General features: G+C 46.9%; 1 protein-coding gene across 10 annotated transcripts in view; it reads left to right on the top strand.

Annotated features, from left to right (window-relative positions):
* LOC144781519 (uncharacterized) overlaps window positions 1–17,068 on the top strand; it is a 2,047,367-nt gene that overhangs the window by 1,830,603 nt on the left and 199,696 nt on the right. For all 10 annotated transcript variants that reach the window (XR_013601003.1, XM_078660419.1, XM_078660420.1 and 7 more), the window contains one exon: window positions 15,313–15,393. Coding sequence is in view for 9 of the 10 variants with exons in the window: in XM_078660419.1 (XP_078516545.1) it covers window positions 15,313–15,393 (81 nt within the window). In the remaining variant the exon portion in view is untranslated. The remainder of the gene's footprint in view (window positions 1–15,312; window positions 15,394–17,068) is intronic.

Below are 17,068 nucleotides of genomic sequence, written 5' to 3'. Positions count from 1 at the left end.
TAACAACGTCTATGGACAGTACAGTTCAAGTTAAAGGGGAGTACAGACAATCCTGACTAGGTAGGACAACAACGACTGTGGAACTGGACACTAGGACAGTTAAACTACCCTTGAGCACCCAAATGCTCTCGTTACCTAACCCACGGGCTGCTGGTGCATAGGTGTCAAAGTGCGTCGGGTTCTCGCGTTGAAGTCTATGGAGCCTGAAAGAAAAGATGCTGCAGGTGACCAGGAGGAAGATGTCCGGTGCAATCCAAGGGTGGATTGTTGAAGAAGGAGACCTGAAAGCAGAGGGGACAATGTTCACAGTCACTAGCCAGTGACTGGAGTGGAACCAGGAAGGAACCAGATGTCGTTGTCGCGATCAGGTGAAGAGTGGGCGCTTGACTCTGCAGCCACATGGACCAGGAGGTGTCTTCGACAACCAGGATGGAGGCACGAGCTGTCCCACGCAGGCTCTCGCTGTCGGCGGCGTCGGATCCGGGATTGGACTCAACAGGCCTTGGCAAAGGCAACCCACGCGGTCAGTGAAGAAAGCGTCTGGTGCGGACTAGGAGAGTCCGGGGTGCCCCTCTTTTGGAAGGGAGCAAGGGCCAGTCTGGAGCAACCAGACCAGCAGTGAAGATTCAAAGGTTCGTCGTCTAGGAGGCCACTAGCCAGCCGGCAAGTGACCAGACAACGCGTCGAGCAGCAAACAAGCAGAAGGGCCCCACGCAGATCTCGTGGATGCTGGAGGGCTGATCTTCGGTGCAGGGGCTGCTCGGGGTTGGGGCTTCTCAGTCCCCAAAGCACTTGGTCGAGTTTACCTCGGGAGTCGTGCTGGAAGCGAAGTGCAGGTTCGTTCAAGATGGCCGGTCCCACGTGTCTCGTCGCACCCACGGGTCTCAGCTTTGCTGCAGATGTGAGTTGAGGTCGGAGTGGTCTGGGAATCCGGGTCTCGTCGGGCTCTGAAGTCTGGATCCTCGAGGGAAGACGACAAAGTGAAGCCGCTGGACGCTTGATGGTGCCTGCTTGTGCAGGGTGGACACTCCTTGCCCACAAGGGAGATTCTTCAGTCTTCTGTGGAGCAGAACGTCGAAGGCCAGAGTTTCTTCTTGTTGAATAGTTCAGGATAATCTAATTTGGAATGGGACCAGGTCCTACCTTTATTCTCCTAAAGGGGGCGGCACTACTGACTAGGTCCCTCCCCTGGGTGGGACCAGGAAGGGGGGTGGTTACACCCCCTATCCTTTGTCCGGTTTCCCGCCAGAGCTGGGGCTGGGATGCCCCAGCAACTGGTTTGAACCGGTGTATGCACAGGGCACCTTGTGTGCCCCAGGCATGTCTCATTCCTTTCAGGCCTATCCTCCCCAATACACAAAGTCCTGTCTGGGGTGGTGCTAGCACCTCCCAAGGCAGGAAACCCTTTGTCCAAGCCATCCTCGCTGGAAGGACTCCCAGCAGCAGGAGATCAGACTTGTGTCTGTGGTGGCAGCATCCATTTTGTGATGCTGAGGCTCGAGTTAACTTTAACCGGGGTTCACAGTTACATACATGTCGTGTCCCTCTAGAAGGGTGGAATGCTACCCCCGTCGCCATAATTGGCGAGGGGGTAGTATTCCAAATCGTATGACACCTTACTCGACATGTTTTGATAATGTTATACCAGAGTTAGCATTTTACCGCGAGGTAGATAATGCACTTAAGAGTATATAGTATAGCGTTATCATGGAACAGCTATTAGGACTTGGTTCCGCTAGCTGCAAACGGGCTCAGCTCATGCCAGAGCACCATCTCACATAATTCCAAGCGCTCTGCCTTCAGGATTGATAAGGCCTTCCATAGGAGTGACTGATAGGAATATATGTGTCCATTTTAGGGTTAGATATAGGTATACTATATCTACAGCAAAGGGTGTTTACACCACCTTGCCCCAGCTGTCATGCAGCCAGTTGTGTCAGATTTAGATGGCCAGCCAGGGGTGGCATAATACATGCTTCAGCCCCTGGTAGACCCTGGGTACACCTATGCCCTGGGTACAGGGACTGATAAGGTGGCCCAGTACCAATTGGTAAATGCACCTAAAGTACATGGTTGTGAATTTAGAGAGAGAACAGCTAGGCTGTGGGTCTGATAAGCAGGCCCACAGCCAGGGAAAGTCGTAAACCAGTGAAGCAAAAAGCAAAAATCTGGGGTGACCATAGGATTGCAGACCCCACTCTCCTACATACAGGTCCTGACGAAAGCTGTGACACCCATTAGGGTCTTCAGGCTGAAAAATGTAGATCTTTTTGTCACCTTCTAGCAGGTAGAAGTTACCCCTGCTGGTGCTTTCTTTTAATCCTGGCCCCAGGATTAACCAATAAAGTTACATCTCATACCTGGTAGCTAGTTTTAATCATCACTCTATTCACTGTTATTTTATTTTCGCTGCACCCTTACTAAACTGGTTTCATGTCTTCTCATAGGAGGATTTAGTATATCCGAAAGTTAGAAACATAAAAACATCCCTGAGCTCCTCCCTCTCAGAGAGGGAGTTCTACGCCCATGCTGGTCCCATGTTTCTGTAGCTACATGGTGTCTTCCAACTTAAAGAAGTTCTCTGTCCGTGCCCACTTGCAGCTCTCCATAACTATGTAACATGGGGTTTGATACTCACAGTCCACTTCGAAAAGGACGTCCTCTATGATGTCAAGGGTTTCCGTCTGTGGAAAACTTGTGTAAAGACTTTCAGTGTCTGGCCCTATCAGCAATTGTTTCTGGGTCGAAAGTCATGTTCTGCAGGATTCTCAACACATCTTTCTTGTCTTTAAGGTATGCATCAGTGCCTTGTACGATAGGTCTTAAAAACGCATCTGCGAACCTAGAAAGAGGTTTAAGGATAGACCTCAATTCCTGAGACGATAGGGCGTCCAGGGGGGCTAATCAGTTCCTTGTGTATCTTGGAAATTGTGTACAAATACAGGGTCACTGGATGTTTATTGATCAGAAAATCACTTTCTTTCTGGGAAATCCAGTCATGGGCTAGGGCTTCTTCAGTCATTCTCACAATTTTTATCCTTTACTTAGTGGGTTCTTGGTTTAGGGGTTCATAATTCCTATTGTCATTGAGTAGACGGAGGAATTCCATCCGGTATAACTCCATGGTTTAGATGACTATGGCCCCTCTCTTATCGACTGGCTGTTAACCAAATTCTTGTTGTCAGAGAGCTCTCTGATTGCCTATATTTGTTCTCTTGTGGTGTTATGGAATGTTTTAAATGTTTCACGGTTGATCTCTCCTATGTCTTTCAAAACAGCTTTTTCAAAAGCGTGGATCTTGACAGGAGTGGCTGCGGCCGGGGGGGCTAAAAGATGACTTGTCTTTTAGGCCAGTGTCCCCTTGTGGTACCCCTTCCTCTGGTTTGCCTGCAGAAAATACTTTTTGCTTCAGTTTTCTTATGAATTCATTGACATCGCAGCTTAGTTTGAACTTATCAGGGTTGGCTGTAGGCACAAAACCTAGATCCATCTCAAGACGTTTCTCTGGCATTTGGTGAGCAGGGTCTGCGTTAGACTGACTATTAAGCTAGTCGATTATTCGGGCCTGGTTTGTTGTTGTGTGAGTTCGTCATACTCCTGGTTGACATTCTGGTGGGGTCCTGATCTCTGGCCTATTGGACCTGGGTCCTCTTCCTTGTTCTGATCCTAAAAAAGGCTCTTAGTGACCTTGAGGATACTGCCTAAAATGTCCCAGTTGTGATTTCCAGGGGTGGAAAGGGGCTGTGGTGTTTGTATGTATGTTGGTGGACCGTACAAGAAAGGTCCAGGGTAAGAAGGCGGCCCCTGGTACGGGCCACAGTTACCACGCTGTCCATAACCATGCCCCATTCTATAGGTTTGCCTTCCCCTGTTGTGGCCCCTAGTTCCTGTGCTAGAGCTTGAGCTATCGGAGCCTGTATCTGAAGGTCGTTGTCTGAGTTGAAACCGCGTTTTTTTCCCGAAGGTATATAGTCCTCCCTTATATATTGATAAACCCTTTCATGGCTGAATTTAGCAGTGTCTTTTTTAAGTTTCTGGAACTTGCTTTGCTGTAATGATGTTTCAAAGTCATTAAGTGTCTTATTGAGTTCCTCAAAATGTTTCTTGAGTGTACTCATGGATTGGTAGGACTTCAGGTGGACTTCTACAGTCATATCTCTGTTTTAAGCTCCTGGGAGAGACATGTGGTGAGTTTTATAATTAGAATCATCCAGTCTCTTGTGCAGTGCCATGATATGAGTGACCAGTCTTTTTTAAATGCTTTATCTTGCTGGAATATGAAAGGTTTGTGTGGAAAAGTCAGCCCATAACACACCTGATGCCCAGGCTGCTGGCGCAGGACGCCTCTTAGTTCCCATCTTGAACAATTCCCAAATAAAGAGACGGGCGCTGGAAGCAGGAAGACAAGAATAGAGTTTTATTTCTCATGAGGAGAGCCTGTCATTTCGGACACTCGCATAGTGTCTTCAGGAGGTGCTCTAACAAGTTTCTCTGAGGCTTCGTCTTTTATACACAGGTTTATGGCACACAGACATCCTTCATTACAATCAAGACATTGTGAAGTATGAAGATATTCCAACACGTGGCTACAGTAGGGGCCCTTATCCTCCATACAATAGGAGGGGGCTGTCACGCAGCTGAGTGTTCTGCTGATTCCTTTAGAATGTGTGCGCCTGATCGAATCTCAGGGGGTGGGGAGGTCATGATCAATAGTAGCTCCCTTTGAAGAGGGGCGAGTGCATACAGTAGTGGGCAATAAACTGTATCCTCAGGCTGAGGGATGACCAGCGGTCCGTGCAGACAATCAGGCTCAGAGGAAGGGGTCATCAAAGGAGGGGTATTCATGGAGGAAAAGGAGGTGTTGGTCAGGCGCGGGGTGTGATTCCCAGAGACAGGGTCATGCGGGAGGGGAGGGCTCATGACTTGTGCGTGTGAGAGCGGGGGCGGTCAGGGTGCATGGGGGAAGCTTGCAGGGTCAGGGAAGGGCGCTGATGATCGATCGCAAACAGAGAGACCGTGGAACCTAAAATGGCTGTTGTATATATGTGTGCATGGGTCTATGCTGGCGGGATAACACAGTCAGTGTTTTGCAATACCCATTCTGCTTACGACAAGAGGTACAGTGAACACAAATGAACGCCGCTTATGTGTATATACATTGCCAATTTCAACAGTCGCCGCTTTTTAACATACGCTAGTACATTTGTGTTTACCCCAACTGATGGGGTGTACGTATAGCCATGTGTGGCTAATGAAATAGCGTTTGTCAATGCTAGCAGATTGCATATAACCATATGTAGTCGCTATGATTGGCGAAATGTGGTACGTATGAATTTACATTTGTTGGGTTATTCGTACAAGTCTAGAGATCGACATAACACTTTAGTCGAGGGCAATCAGGAAAAACGTTCCGACATATTGTAGACTCAGGTTCTGACTTTCTTTTCAATGACATCAACATACAGTAAAAAGTGCTATATGAGACTTTTGGACTTGAGTGACCGATGAAACATTTTTGAAAGCAATAAAAAATAGTTGAGGGAGGAATTCAGTTCGATGTAAGCAACTAGTCAAGGGGTGGGTAGAAAGTTCAGGAAGGGGGGGGTCTTAGTGAAAATGTCTTTTCAACGACGAGCCACCACTGGTAGACTCTGGTAGTCCGTTTTCTTTTCGTTGGCGCTTTTGAGCACCGGCGGTGGAGCTATAAGTCCAGCTCGGAATCATCCTTACTCGTTGCAGGGTGCGATCAGTCCTCTGCTGTCCGATCACAGTCCTGTTTCCTAACTGATCTTCTTAGGGGTGCCTTATGCTGGGCACCTGCGTGTCTTTTCTTCTTCCGTGGCAAAACCTAATTCTATAGTCAACGCTTATGCGAAAAAGGGTGAGTTTGTTGAATAATCGAGGGAAGAGAGGGCGGAGTGGAGCCAGATCTTTGAACACACCAAGGGACCAAGGGAGCAAAGGACAACAAGCAGGCAGGCCCATCAGTCGGACTCAAAAAGGGGGACGGGGACTTCAGGCACGAGTGGGTCAGCAAGTCGAGGGCTTCAAGGCAGCCCTTCATTCCTTCATCTGCCGAGTTTGAGAGTTGTGCCTCGTCCCGCGTCTCGTTGCTCTGCGGCTCCACCTTTTGTTTGCGGTCACATGTGCTTCATGATCTGTGGCCAGGCTGTGCGTCACGTCCAGCTCCTCTCCTCCGGTGATTGTATCTTTGAATGGGTACAAAACAAGTTTTTAGAAAAACTGGCAGGAGAAGACATTTATACATCTCAATTTCGTCCCCAACCCTAAGTAGGTAGGGAATAAGTTCATTGGTCACAGTCAGAAGTCACCACTTATGGAGTATGTAGGAGGACATTTTCTACTGAATTCGTACTTTCTATCTGGCGTTCATTCATGACATACGCGGAGAGAAGTCAGATTCCCATCGACAGTGTATTCTATCAAACTCAAAATCGAGTCCTTAACCCAAGTACTAACGATCTTACATCTCCCTTCGGGGTCAGCTAACTCTCGCAAGCAGGAGGTGTTATCATCAGGAGGGGGGGGGCAAAGACCAAACATGCTTTTCTTGGGGAGTGACGGTCAATCAAGGTTATTAATTGTGCTTCGGGGATAGCTGATATGGAGCTGGGGTCAATCGGGAGAAGCGAGGACGCTTTGGACATCCGCACTTAAGTGCAGAGGGGTGGGATAATCTGGGCATTGGGGATTGCATTAACGAACTGAGAAACAGAAGACCATTGACATTATAGTCCCCCTATAAAAAGGCCAGATTAGGGGACATCAGTCGTCTGACCTGTGCTTTCTTTCATTACCAACTCGGGTTCTATCGTTTTGCAGAAAGGAGAGGTAGTAATATGGCAAGTTACAATCGTTTTAGTTCCTGTCAATTTTGCCGAACACCTTTGTGTTCGAAGAGACCCAATTAGGTTCGTGCCGGTGGGGCACAACGTTCTTGCACAAGGGGGGGACAGGGGGACCCTCAGAGAGAGAGAGAGAGAGTCGCCCGCACTCTAAACGAACCATTTGGTACACGTATGACGTGGAGAGAGAGAGAGAGAGAGAGAGAGAGAGAGAGAGAGAGAGAGAGAGGGGGAGAGAGAGAGAGAGAAACGTGTACAATAATGGTCCATTCAGTGCGCACACAACACAGAACAGCAGGGGTTAAGTAATACGGAAACACAGGCAGAGGGATGACGTAGATCTATACATCACGTACACAAACTCAGACGGGGAGACAGTGCATGCATTATATACAAAAAATCCAAGACAGAACATAGAACAGTTATTGGCCAAAATGATCTCTTCCTGTACGCTGCGCATTCCCAGCATCCTAAGCTCTTTTTACCTTTTTCTTCTCTTTTATTTGTCGGCTGCTTTTACTGGTGGTTTTGATTGTACACACTTACGCCTTTGGCAATTGGTCATGAACTAACCTGGTCGGGCTAATGCTCATGGTGGTATTTTCGAGTCATTTTAGCAAATGTGTTTCCAGGCTGAGACAACAGTTGGTGTCAATTGGAGAACAATGGGGCAGCTTTGGGTTACATGTCTATGAGGACGCGAAAAAGGAGGTAGTAGGTTTTTAAATATTGGCAATATTCCTAGTCCTCTCGGCGGAGGATACTTGTGTAAACCTTACCTCGGAATATTCCTTAAACCTTCCCTATTTAGTTAAACGTAGGAATGTATTCATTATTGTACGTCATTTTTGGTTGCATTATTCGGAGTTTGTCGCGGTTAGGTACCATAATCAAACCCTCTTTCCCGTCTCTCCGTCCGCTAGATCACCATTTTCGTACATTAATCGACATTCCGATGTGACCTGCAGAGAGAGGAAAAAGAAGGGGGCAGGGGCTACATTGATAGACACATTAGCGCGCATAAACCCAGAAAGGCTTTTACTTACTGCATACTCGGCCTATCTCCACGGGATGCAGTCCCTGCCAACTGGGCGTTCAAGCCCAGGTGGACCGTTAGTGTGACTTTTCTTATACAGGTAGTATATAAAGTATAGGCTAAATACCAGGATCTTTAGCGGTTGCTTTTGGCTGTATAAAAAGGGAAAAATACACAACTAAAACTTGGACCCCTCATATCTGCAATATCGCTATATATTATACCTTTTAACCCTTAACTAATCGAGCTGAGTCATTTCACCTGTATTTTAGTTATATCGGAAATAGTGATCATTTATTTGAAACTTATCAATCTACGCGTGACAACTACGTTTGCTTTTTCCAAAAATCTTTAATAAGAATGTCGGTGCACAAATACGGGCCTACAACCCCGTGGGCCGGCCACGGAGCAGGCTGGAACTGTAGATGTGGGGATACTTTATTAGTGAAAACCTAATGGAGTCGGGGGTTGTTTATTTTACTATAAAAAGTGCGACAAGTGCAATAAAATCATGTTGAGAATTCAGTGTGAGCGAGTATCATAAGTGTTGAAATTTGAACTTGCAATAATCATGAGGCGCCAAAACTTAACAACAATTCATTGTCCGAATGTTCAATCGGTACTCATCTCATGTCAATTCATTGTCCTTCATTGTCCGAACACATAATCAGTACCCATCCCATATCAATTCATTGTCCGAACTGACAGTATACATCCTATATCAATCCATTGTCCGAACATATAATCAGTACACATCCTATATCAATCCATATGTTTAAAAACTACATACATATCCCATGACACCAAGGCTGAGCAATCGGGGTGCAACAAGGAGTTGAAAGTTTCATTTGTACCGGCGCCATTTTGGGTGCGACCAGGCAGATCCAGGCATAGTCTAAATCTCCACTAACTCGTGGTTGGCCCAGAGCCTCTTTCGGCAGTCCAAAAGTTCCGTAAAAGGGCAAAAGAAAGGATCGGTGGTCTGAACCATCAGTCAAAGTGGAGGGAGGCAACAATTTTCCTACCGGGTCATACTGGGTTTTCACCGGAACTGATCCGAACTGTAGTCTGCAGGATTCTAGTCATTCAAACTGAGGCTGGCGCCGGCATGGGAGCGCCGACGTCTCGCGGCTACATTTTCATCGTTCCGTGGGCAATCATGGCAGTCATTCCCCATCGGGGGTGTCTGCGGGGGTCGGGGACTCCCGCGGCTCCTATAGAATCTTCAAGGTCGAGGAGAACTTTTATGATGGTGGGACTCGTTTCTTAATCAACAAGCAGCCGGGCCATCTCTTCACCCCGGGCCCGCTCCAGCAGGATCGTCTGCCATTTTACGAGTGTGCGAACCCATGTCGGGTGAGTGGAGCGTTGGGGGTGCCCCTGGGGACCTCCACCTGGGGAGGGGGGAGAGACTCGTTCGCGCCGACTCTCCCTCCCAGCGCACCCCACGCCGTTTTCCTCGGCGCTAATATACATGATGGCCGGACCAGGCGATGAGAGAGGGGGGGGGGGTCGGAGGCATAGGCAAGACATCCCCCCCCAGTGTTGTCGCAGCCATTATAGAAGAAGTGGCGCCTAGTACGTTTCGGGCCTGGCCTCCGGTTGATGGCGGCCGGACGCTCTTCGCCACGGCCCCAGGAACAGGTCCCTTGGTTCATCCTGGGGACAGACCTTGGCGCGTGGTGCCGTCTTCAGGCTATTCGCGTAGTGGCCTCTCCACCCCCAGGCCTCTTATGGAAGCCGGTCCAGGCTGTCTGAGAGAGGGGGGGTCGGGGGCATGGACATTCCCCCCTACAACTCTCCAGTGTTGTCGCAGCCGCCACCGCGGCCGGATCCCGTCGGCCCCGGCCTCTCCTCAGGCCCACCTCATGCGATGACCTCCGGCCGACGGCTAGCAGCAGGACCCGCCCTACATGTGTTGAAGATCTCGTCTTCCGGCTGGGCGTAGCCGCAAACCTGTTGCACTTTGGGAGTTTCCAGAATGGGGGCGGATGTCTGCTGACTTGTATCTTTCCCAGGTTGCCGTTATTGGGGCGTGGCAGGCGGTGGGACAGACATGTTTGGAGCAGTGAGGGGCGATGAAGCCTCGTTGCCTCGTGGCCGTCGCAATGTCAAGCCTGGCTTCTCTTATCATTTTCATGTTTCTTATTACGGGCTTATTTCTAACGTTTCTTGTTTCTAGGACAATCATATGTTTTATCATTAAGTATTGTTATCGTTTCCTTATTCGTTATTTAATAAAAATTTCATCAGTGGCCTACTGATTTCGTTTTCCTATTCCTTTCTTTCTAGTTTGTTTCGTGCTAAAGTTTCTGTTAACAGGATACAGTGATCACTTCGTTATTATTGCATATGTCCTTTTCACTAGGGGTGCTCTCTGGTCGGGCCAGATGACCTTCCTCTAGTAAATGGTCCGGGTGGAACTGGTTTATCAATCAGTGGGGAGTAGATAGGCATGACAGATTACAACGGGGGACAAAGGTCCGCATTACCTACCCTTCACTACTTGCAAAGACTAGACAGAGTATTTCTTTTCTATGTTTTTTTTTTTTGCAAACAGAGAATACCTCCAAAAAGAACAAATTCCAAACAGTCAATGTTCGGACAACCAATCAATCAATGAGGAACGAAATAGGCACGACGGGTTACAATGGGGGAAAAAGCCTGCGTTACCTACCCTTCACTATCTGCAAAGGGAGAGAGAATATTCCTATTCTTCCCCGTTTGTAGGCAGAGAAGATCCTTAAGAGAACCAACTTCGAACAATTCACTGTTCGATCAAACAATCAATCAATGGGGGAGAAAAATAGGTATGACGGATTACAATGGGGACAAAAGTCTGCATTACCCATCCTTCACTATCTGCAAAGGGGGGACAGAATATTCCTATTCTTCCCTGTTTGTAGACAGGGAATATCTCAAAGAGCAATAATCGATAAAGATCGATACCAAACAATCAATGGGGAGAAAAATAGGTATGACGGATTACAATGGGGGACAAAAGTCCGCATTACCTATCCTTCACTATTTGCAAAGAGAGAGAGACGTTCCTATCTGTCGCTGTTTGCAGAGAATGTCTCCAAGAGAACCAATACTTCAAGTAGCACCCAAGGCTAAATGAACCAATCAATGAACAATACCAGTATCTAAATACCGTTTCCAATATCAACAATCAATCAATCAATCAATCAGATGGATAAAGCCATCCTACCAATCAGACGTAAGACGTCCTACTTAACCTTACCCGGACCGGACCGTGTGGACAGTTCTTCGCCTTCCTTTTTCCAGCGCCCGATCGTTCTCTTTCTCCATGTTTTTACCGCAGCATTCCTGTGGGATTCCAGTCAGGACAATAGGTCACTTGAGAGAGATCCGTTCGGAATCGGTGAAGTTCATTCAATCGGCAGCCGGACGAGGGCCCTCTCAAGGCAGGTATACTCCAATCGTTTAGATGTTCACCCCATCGTCTGGACCTCTCTCACCGGACCTTATGTCGCTGATGGGCCCCGCGTTGGGACGCCAATTGTGGAAAAGTCAGCCCATAACACACCTGATGCCCAGGCTGCTGGCGCAGGACGCCTCTTAGTTCCCATCTTGAACAATTCCCAAATAAAGAGACGGGCGCTGGAAGCAGGAAGACAAGAATAGAGTTTTATTTCTCATGAGGAGAGCCTGTCATTTCGGACACTCGCATAGTGTCTTCAGGAGGTGCTCTAACAAGTTTCTCTGAGGCTTCGTCTTTTATACACAGGTTTATGGCACACAGACATCCTTCATTACAATCAAGACATTGTGAAGTATGAAGATATTCCAACACGTGGCTACAGTAGGGGCCCTTATCCTCCATACAATAGGAGGGGGCTGTCACGCAGCTGAGTGTTCTGCTGATTCCTTTAGAATGTGTGCGCCTGATCGAATCTCAGGGGGTGGGGAGGTCATGATCAATAGTAGCTCCCTTTGAAGAGGGGCGAGTGCATACAGTAGTGGGCAATAAACTGTATCCTCAGGCTGAGGGATGACCAGCGGTCCGTGCAGACAATCAGGCTCAGAGGAAGGGGTCATCAAAGGAGGGGTATTCATGAAAGAAAAGGAGGTGTTGGTCAGGCGCGGGGTGTGATTCCCAGAGACAGGGTCATGCGGGAGGGGAGGGCTCATGACTTGTGCGTGTGAGAGCGGGGGCGGTCAGGGTGCATGGGGGAAGCTTGCAGGGTCAGGGAAGGGCGCTGATGATCGATCGCAAACAGAGAGACCGTGGAACCTAAAATGGCTGTTGTATATATGTGTGCATGGGTCTATGCTGGCGGGATAACACAGTCAGTGTTTTGCAATACCCATTCTGCTTACGACAAGAGGTACAGTGAACACAAATGAACGCCGCTTATGTGTATATACATTGCCAATTTCAACATTTGTTTCTGACTATGAGAGCTTGTGGTGCCGCATTGGTGCGTAGGTACTCGGTCAACATGATCCCATGTATAATGGTTTTTATTTGGTTTCTCTTCAGTGTGCTGAGATGCTGGAGGTCCTCCAATAGCACTGCCACCGCTGCACTGTGGGGAGGACTGCCAAATCCATGGTGCATCCACCTGCCGGATTCTGAGTTGAATCCAAGGCGGGTGATGCTGAGGCAGTCTCACAGCAGCTCTTATGTTAGGCTCACAAGAGAGCCATAACAGCTGACCACCTCTGTGAGAGTGCCTACAGCACAATCCTGCAGAGTGTGACATGCACTATGCAGTGAATGCCACACCATGCAGGACAGTGGCGGCACCTCCGCAGTGGCGGAGGATCGTCGCCCTACTGCCTATCTCAGAGCCAGCAAATGTAAAATAAACAAATGTTCTTGCATCGTTTTATTTTATATTTGCTGGCTCTTAGCCAGCGGTGTTGGGAGGGGCGGAGCTGAGGCATGAGAGGGGGGAGGAGGAGTGCTTGTGAACTCCACTCCCTAAGTACTCATGTGTTTTTGGCCGGCCGTCTCAGGCCAACCAAAACACACATGCGCACTGAGGTTTTCTCGGAGAAACCCCACACACTCACTGGCCTGAGCAGGGCATCTTTCCTGCCTGCTCAGATCAATCCCCACGCTGCAGTAGCACAGGGATTGGACAGGGAGTTGATCCCATGGGCTGCTGCGACCCAGGAAGAAGAGGAGAGGTGACGCAACAAGATGCGACGCTGAGGCGGCCGGCAGCAAAAACATTTTTTAATTGTATTTTTCACTGCATCCTGCCCCCCCCCGCATTATGCACTTGCGTGACCCCACCCACCCCACCACCCTTTGTTTATGGCGGCTGCCTCTGGTGCAGGAATGGAGGTGCAATTCCAGGGGACACAACGAGCCCCCGCATGCACCCCCCAGACGCAGAATCGGTGGCCTGCATATCTACCAACCTTTTCAAGGTGAGGTCCCTGCCACGAAATGGGCAGTGGATATGCAAGTCGGGATATGCTCAGCTGTGCCGCATCAGCACTGGCAGCATATATCTGTGCCTTGCCTCACCCCTGTGGGATCCTGGATCCCGGCAGAGGCAGCAGTCCTGTGGCGGTTTGACTACCAAACTCAGAATATGCAAGCAGACCCGCAGGGGTGGCGGTGGTCAGACCGTCCCAACGAGTTCGCTGGTCCCAAGACCGCAGTACTCATAATAAACCCCTTATTCTTTTACGTGCAGCTCACCTTCCACCTGGCTAGCAGAGGTAATGACCTCTGCTGCCCAAAGATTTTTTCGCATTCTGTCTTTGAACTTTCAGCCTGCCTAGTGGAGCTTTCTGTGCCTTCAAAAGGCATTCAAAGTTTGTTGCGTAATCAACATGTTTTATGCAGCGCCTTAGCAATCTTTTGCATTTTACAAAAACAAACCAGGTTGATGTCTTTACACTGACAGCACCAAGTCCGTTGGGTCATGGGTGTAAGGTTTCTGCTATCAGAGCGATAGGGGGCATCGCTGGCGGACACATGAGAGTTTACCTGACTTTAAATATAGCAGAAGGATTGTAAGTTTGGAAGTCGGAATTTGTAGCAGAGTACCCTGTTTGTCAAACTAATGCAGGGTTTCTGTTTCCTATTTCAAGGAGTCTTAGGGGGTTGTCTAATCCTCCCTGCTTGCCTGGATAGAAACTCTAAATAGTGTAGACGGTACTTCCACCAATTTCTGGCGAATTCTGGAGTTCAGCGAACTTTAAATTACCCCCTTATACCCTGTGGGGCGGATTTACTAGAACTGGCGCATCTCTGCATATTAGCAGAGATGCGGCATTTATTTTGCGTCCTGTAAAAAATCCCTTGTGCCACCATGGATGCGTCGCAGTTACAATGCCATGCACTGTGGCGCAAGGATAGAAAGATGTGTGACACATCTTTTGGCGTACAGGCAGCGCATTGCTGGAGTTGTGTTGCAAGCACGACGAAACTCCAGCAATGGCTAGGAACGCCTATTCCTAACTTGCTGCATCACTCCTTAAGTCTGCTTCAAGCAGGCGTAAGGTTTTGACGCAAAAGTCGTAAAAGTTTCTCAGTGAAATCTTGTAAAGTTCACTGCCTCACTATCACGAGGCTTTCTAACGTTGGTACGCCCACCCTGCATACATTATACCTGAAGCAGGTATAATGTAGCGCAGGTCTTTACAACGTGACGCATCTCCCTACTTGCTTCACTTTTGCAAATATGTTGCAACGTGGCGCATTGTTTACGATGCTGCTGAACGGCGGCGTAAAGTTGTTGCACGGGGTTTTAAATCTGCCCCTGTATTCTTAGCATAAAAGGCAAACATCATGCACCTTTTTCTGTTTGTAAACCAGCACTGCCCAATTGCAAACCAGAGAGGCCTGCACCATCTACTACAGCTAGGCATTCTCTGCATTTTAGGAAAGATTATCACGTGAAGTAACACATTCCTCTCCAGTACTTTTTCTTCTCCACTATTTCCGCCAGAAAGTTTCTTCGCAGATTGTGTCAACCCTCAATGAAATCCTGCTTATCCATCTTAGTCATAAAGAATGCGTTCATTTTCGGCAAAATATTTTCTTAAATACTTTTCTTAACAGAATATGTTGATCACCTCTCCACACAATTCGCTGTGAAGCTGGGCAACTTAATTTAAAAAGATTTCAAACTCACAATCTGTGAAATTCTCTTAGCATTTGCATGAAATTGCGCTCAAGGATGCATATGGACTAGCAGACCGTGCGTTGAGGTTACTCGACTGCTGCTGCTCATGAAACGGCCTTCCTCATATCCCTGGCCTTCCATGACTCCCAGGGCACTTCCTGATTCGTTACTTTCAGTCCACTCTGTACCAATTAATAGATTCCAGTCGTTTTATTTTTTTTAGTTTCTAAATGTTACACGTTCTTGGAGACCACATACAGTGACAAGTCAGTCAGTTTTCCTTTTTTTATTTCAGTGTTACTGGATGCTAGAAAAAGACGACGAGTCGTTAAAGTGGGTGACCAAGGCAGTGTATATGCCAGGATCCTCCGAAGAGGTACAGTACTTGTAATCAACACATAACAAAAAAGTTGCTACAAATTGTGTGTACTAACATTATTGCTTAATAAAACATAGTAATCTCTAGGATGTCATGTTTTTATATACCTATATTGCGACCTGCTCTATATATTCATCCACCAGCCCAAACAAGCACCACTACAACTCAGACTGATCATATATGTGTGTCCTTAATTATTTTTATAAATAAATCCATTTCCATAGGTGTCACCATATATAGGTTTATATTTCGTATATGGAAGCCTCCTGAATGTGTTGATAATATATAAAACAGGAATAAGCCCCAGAAGGAAGCTTTAGAAAGAATGTGAGTTTCTTTACTCACACACGACAAGCAAAATATTGTTTTGTTTTTGTGTTTGTGCAAAATTGCCGTATCCCTTCTGGTCTATGCATGCTGCTCAAGTTGAAAGGGTATTTTTCACTTCACTGCTCTAAATTACCTGCAGGTAAAATTATGAGGTAAATATTTCCTCCAGAATTACGTTTCTAAGGTTTTGATTTTCGCTCTTAAGTGATTCTAAATGTAACATAAACTAATAAAAACTACAAATGTTTCAAATGAAAGTATTGTGCTCACCGATGTGTTGCAATAATGGGCTCTAAGTGTCAAGTCCACTATCAGCTCCAGACAAATGCTATTGGAGGAAAGGTATATATACTGTCTCTTATTAGTGATGAGCAGAGAATACTTGGGGACATTTTGACCATGAGAACATGTAACTGAGCACACTTCAATCTACAACAGAGATGCACGAATTCTAAATGACCTGCCAGTATACAACATAATGCCCTTAAGGCAGGCAGAGAGTTCTAGATAGATGCATTGAAGAAGTGTGATGAATAATGTTTAGCACCTGCATTTAATTCAGTTTGGTACTAGTTATGATGGCTGAGTTATCTATTATGCTAATGACAATGCAAATGTGTATGATTATATTAGATTATCACTTAACAAACACGAATTATTATATAATAGCAAAGGCTGTGTGTATATTGATTCTGGCAGTTTAAAAGTGAAGGAATAGGGCGAAACTGACCTGTGTCTACCAACATATTTTGGGGAGACGTTTCCCTGGGAAAATCAATGGCCTTACCCACGTATAGTGGCATTGTTTCATCATCATGCTTTTCACACCATGACCACAATTTATGTCCGGGTTGTCTCTACCACTTACTGTAAGAACAGTGCTTTTTTTCTTTGCGATATTTCAGTTCCGAGGTCTGTAGGTCAAAACATTCTAGGGCTTGTCATCTCTTAAGTATTCATTTGGAGATACTCCGACTGGATGAAAACAAATCTGAGTAACTTATTTTGGACTTGCTTGGTGTGAAATGATGGAATATTATTTGAAGTGGATGTTAGTTCTACTCAAGTAGTAATGGCATTATTCCTTGCTAGGTTCAGTTAGGTTGCAATATTTAAACATGAGCTCAACCCTTAGAAGCGGTAGAACAGAGCAGGCAGGCTTAACTTAGGAGAAATGTATAAAACGTTCATCATTGCCAAAAAAAGTAAAAAGTAAAACGTAGGAAACACAACACAAAAAAAATCCCACTCAAGTTTCTTAATATAAAAACATTTAAATGAACAAATAACAAATAGACACCAAAACAACAAGAATCTGATGAAGGGAACCAGAGATTTGATG

The sequence above is a fragment of the Lissotriton helveticus genome, chromosome 9 (assembly GCF_964261635.1).
Source record: "Lissotriton helveticus chromosome 9, aLisHel1.1, whole genome shotgun sequence".
NCBI classification, from domain to species: domain Eukaryota; kingdom Metazoa; phylum Chordata; class Amphibia; order Caudata; family Salamandridae; genus Lissotriton; species Lissotriton helveticus.
Note: the sequence above shows the minus strand (reverse complement) of the source record. Positions and strands in the feature narration are given on the sequence as shown.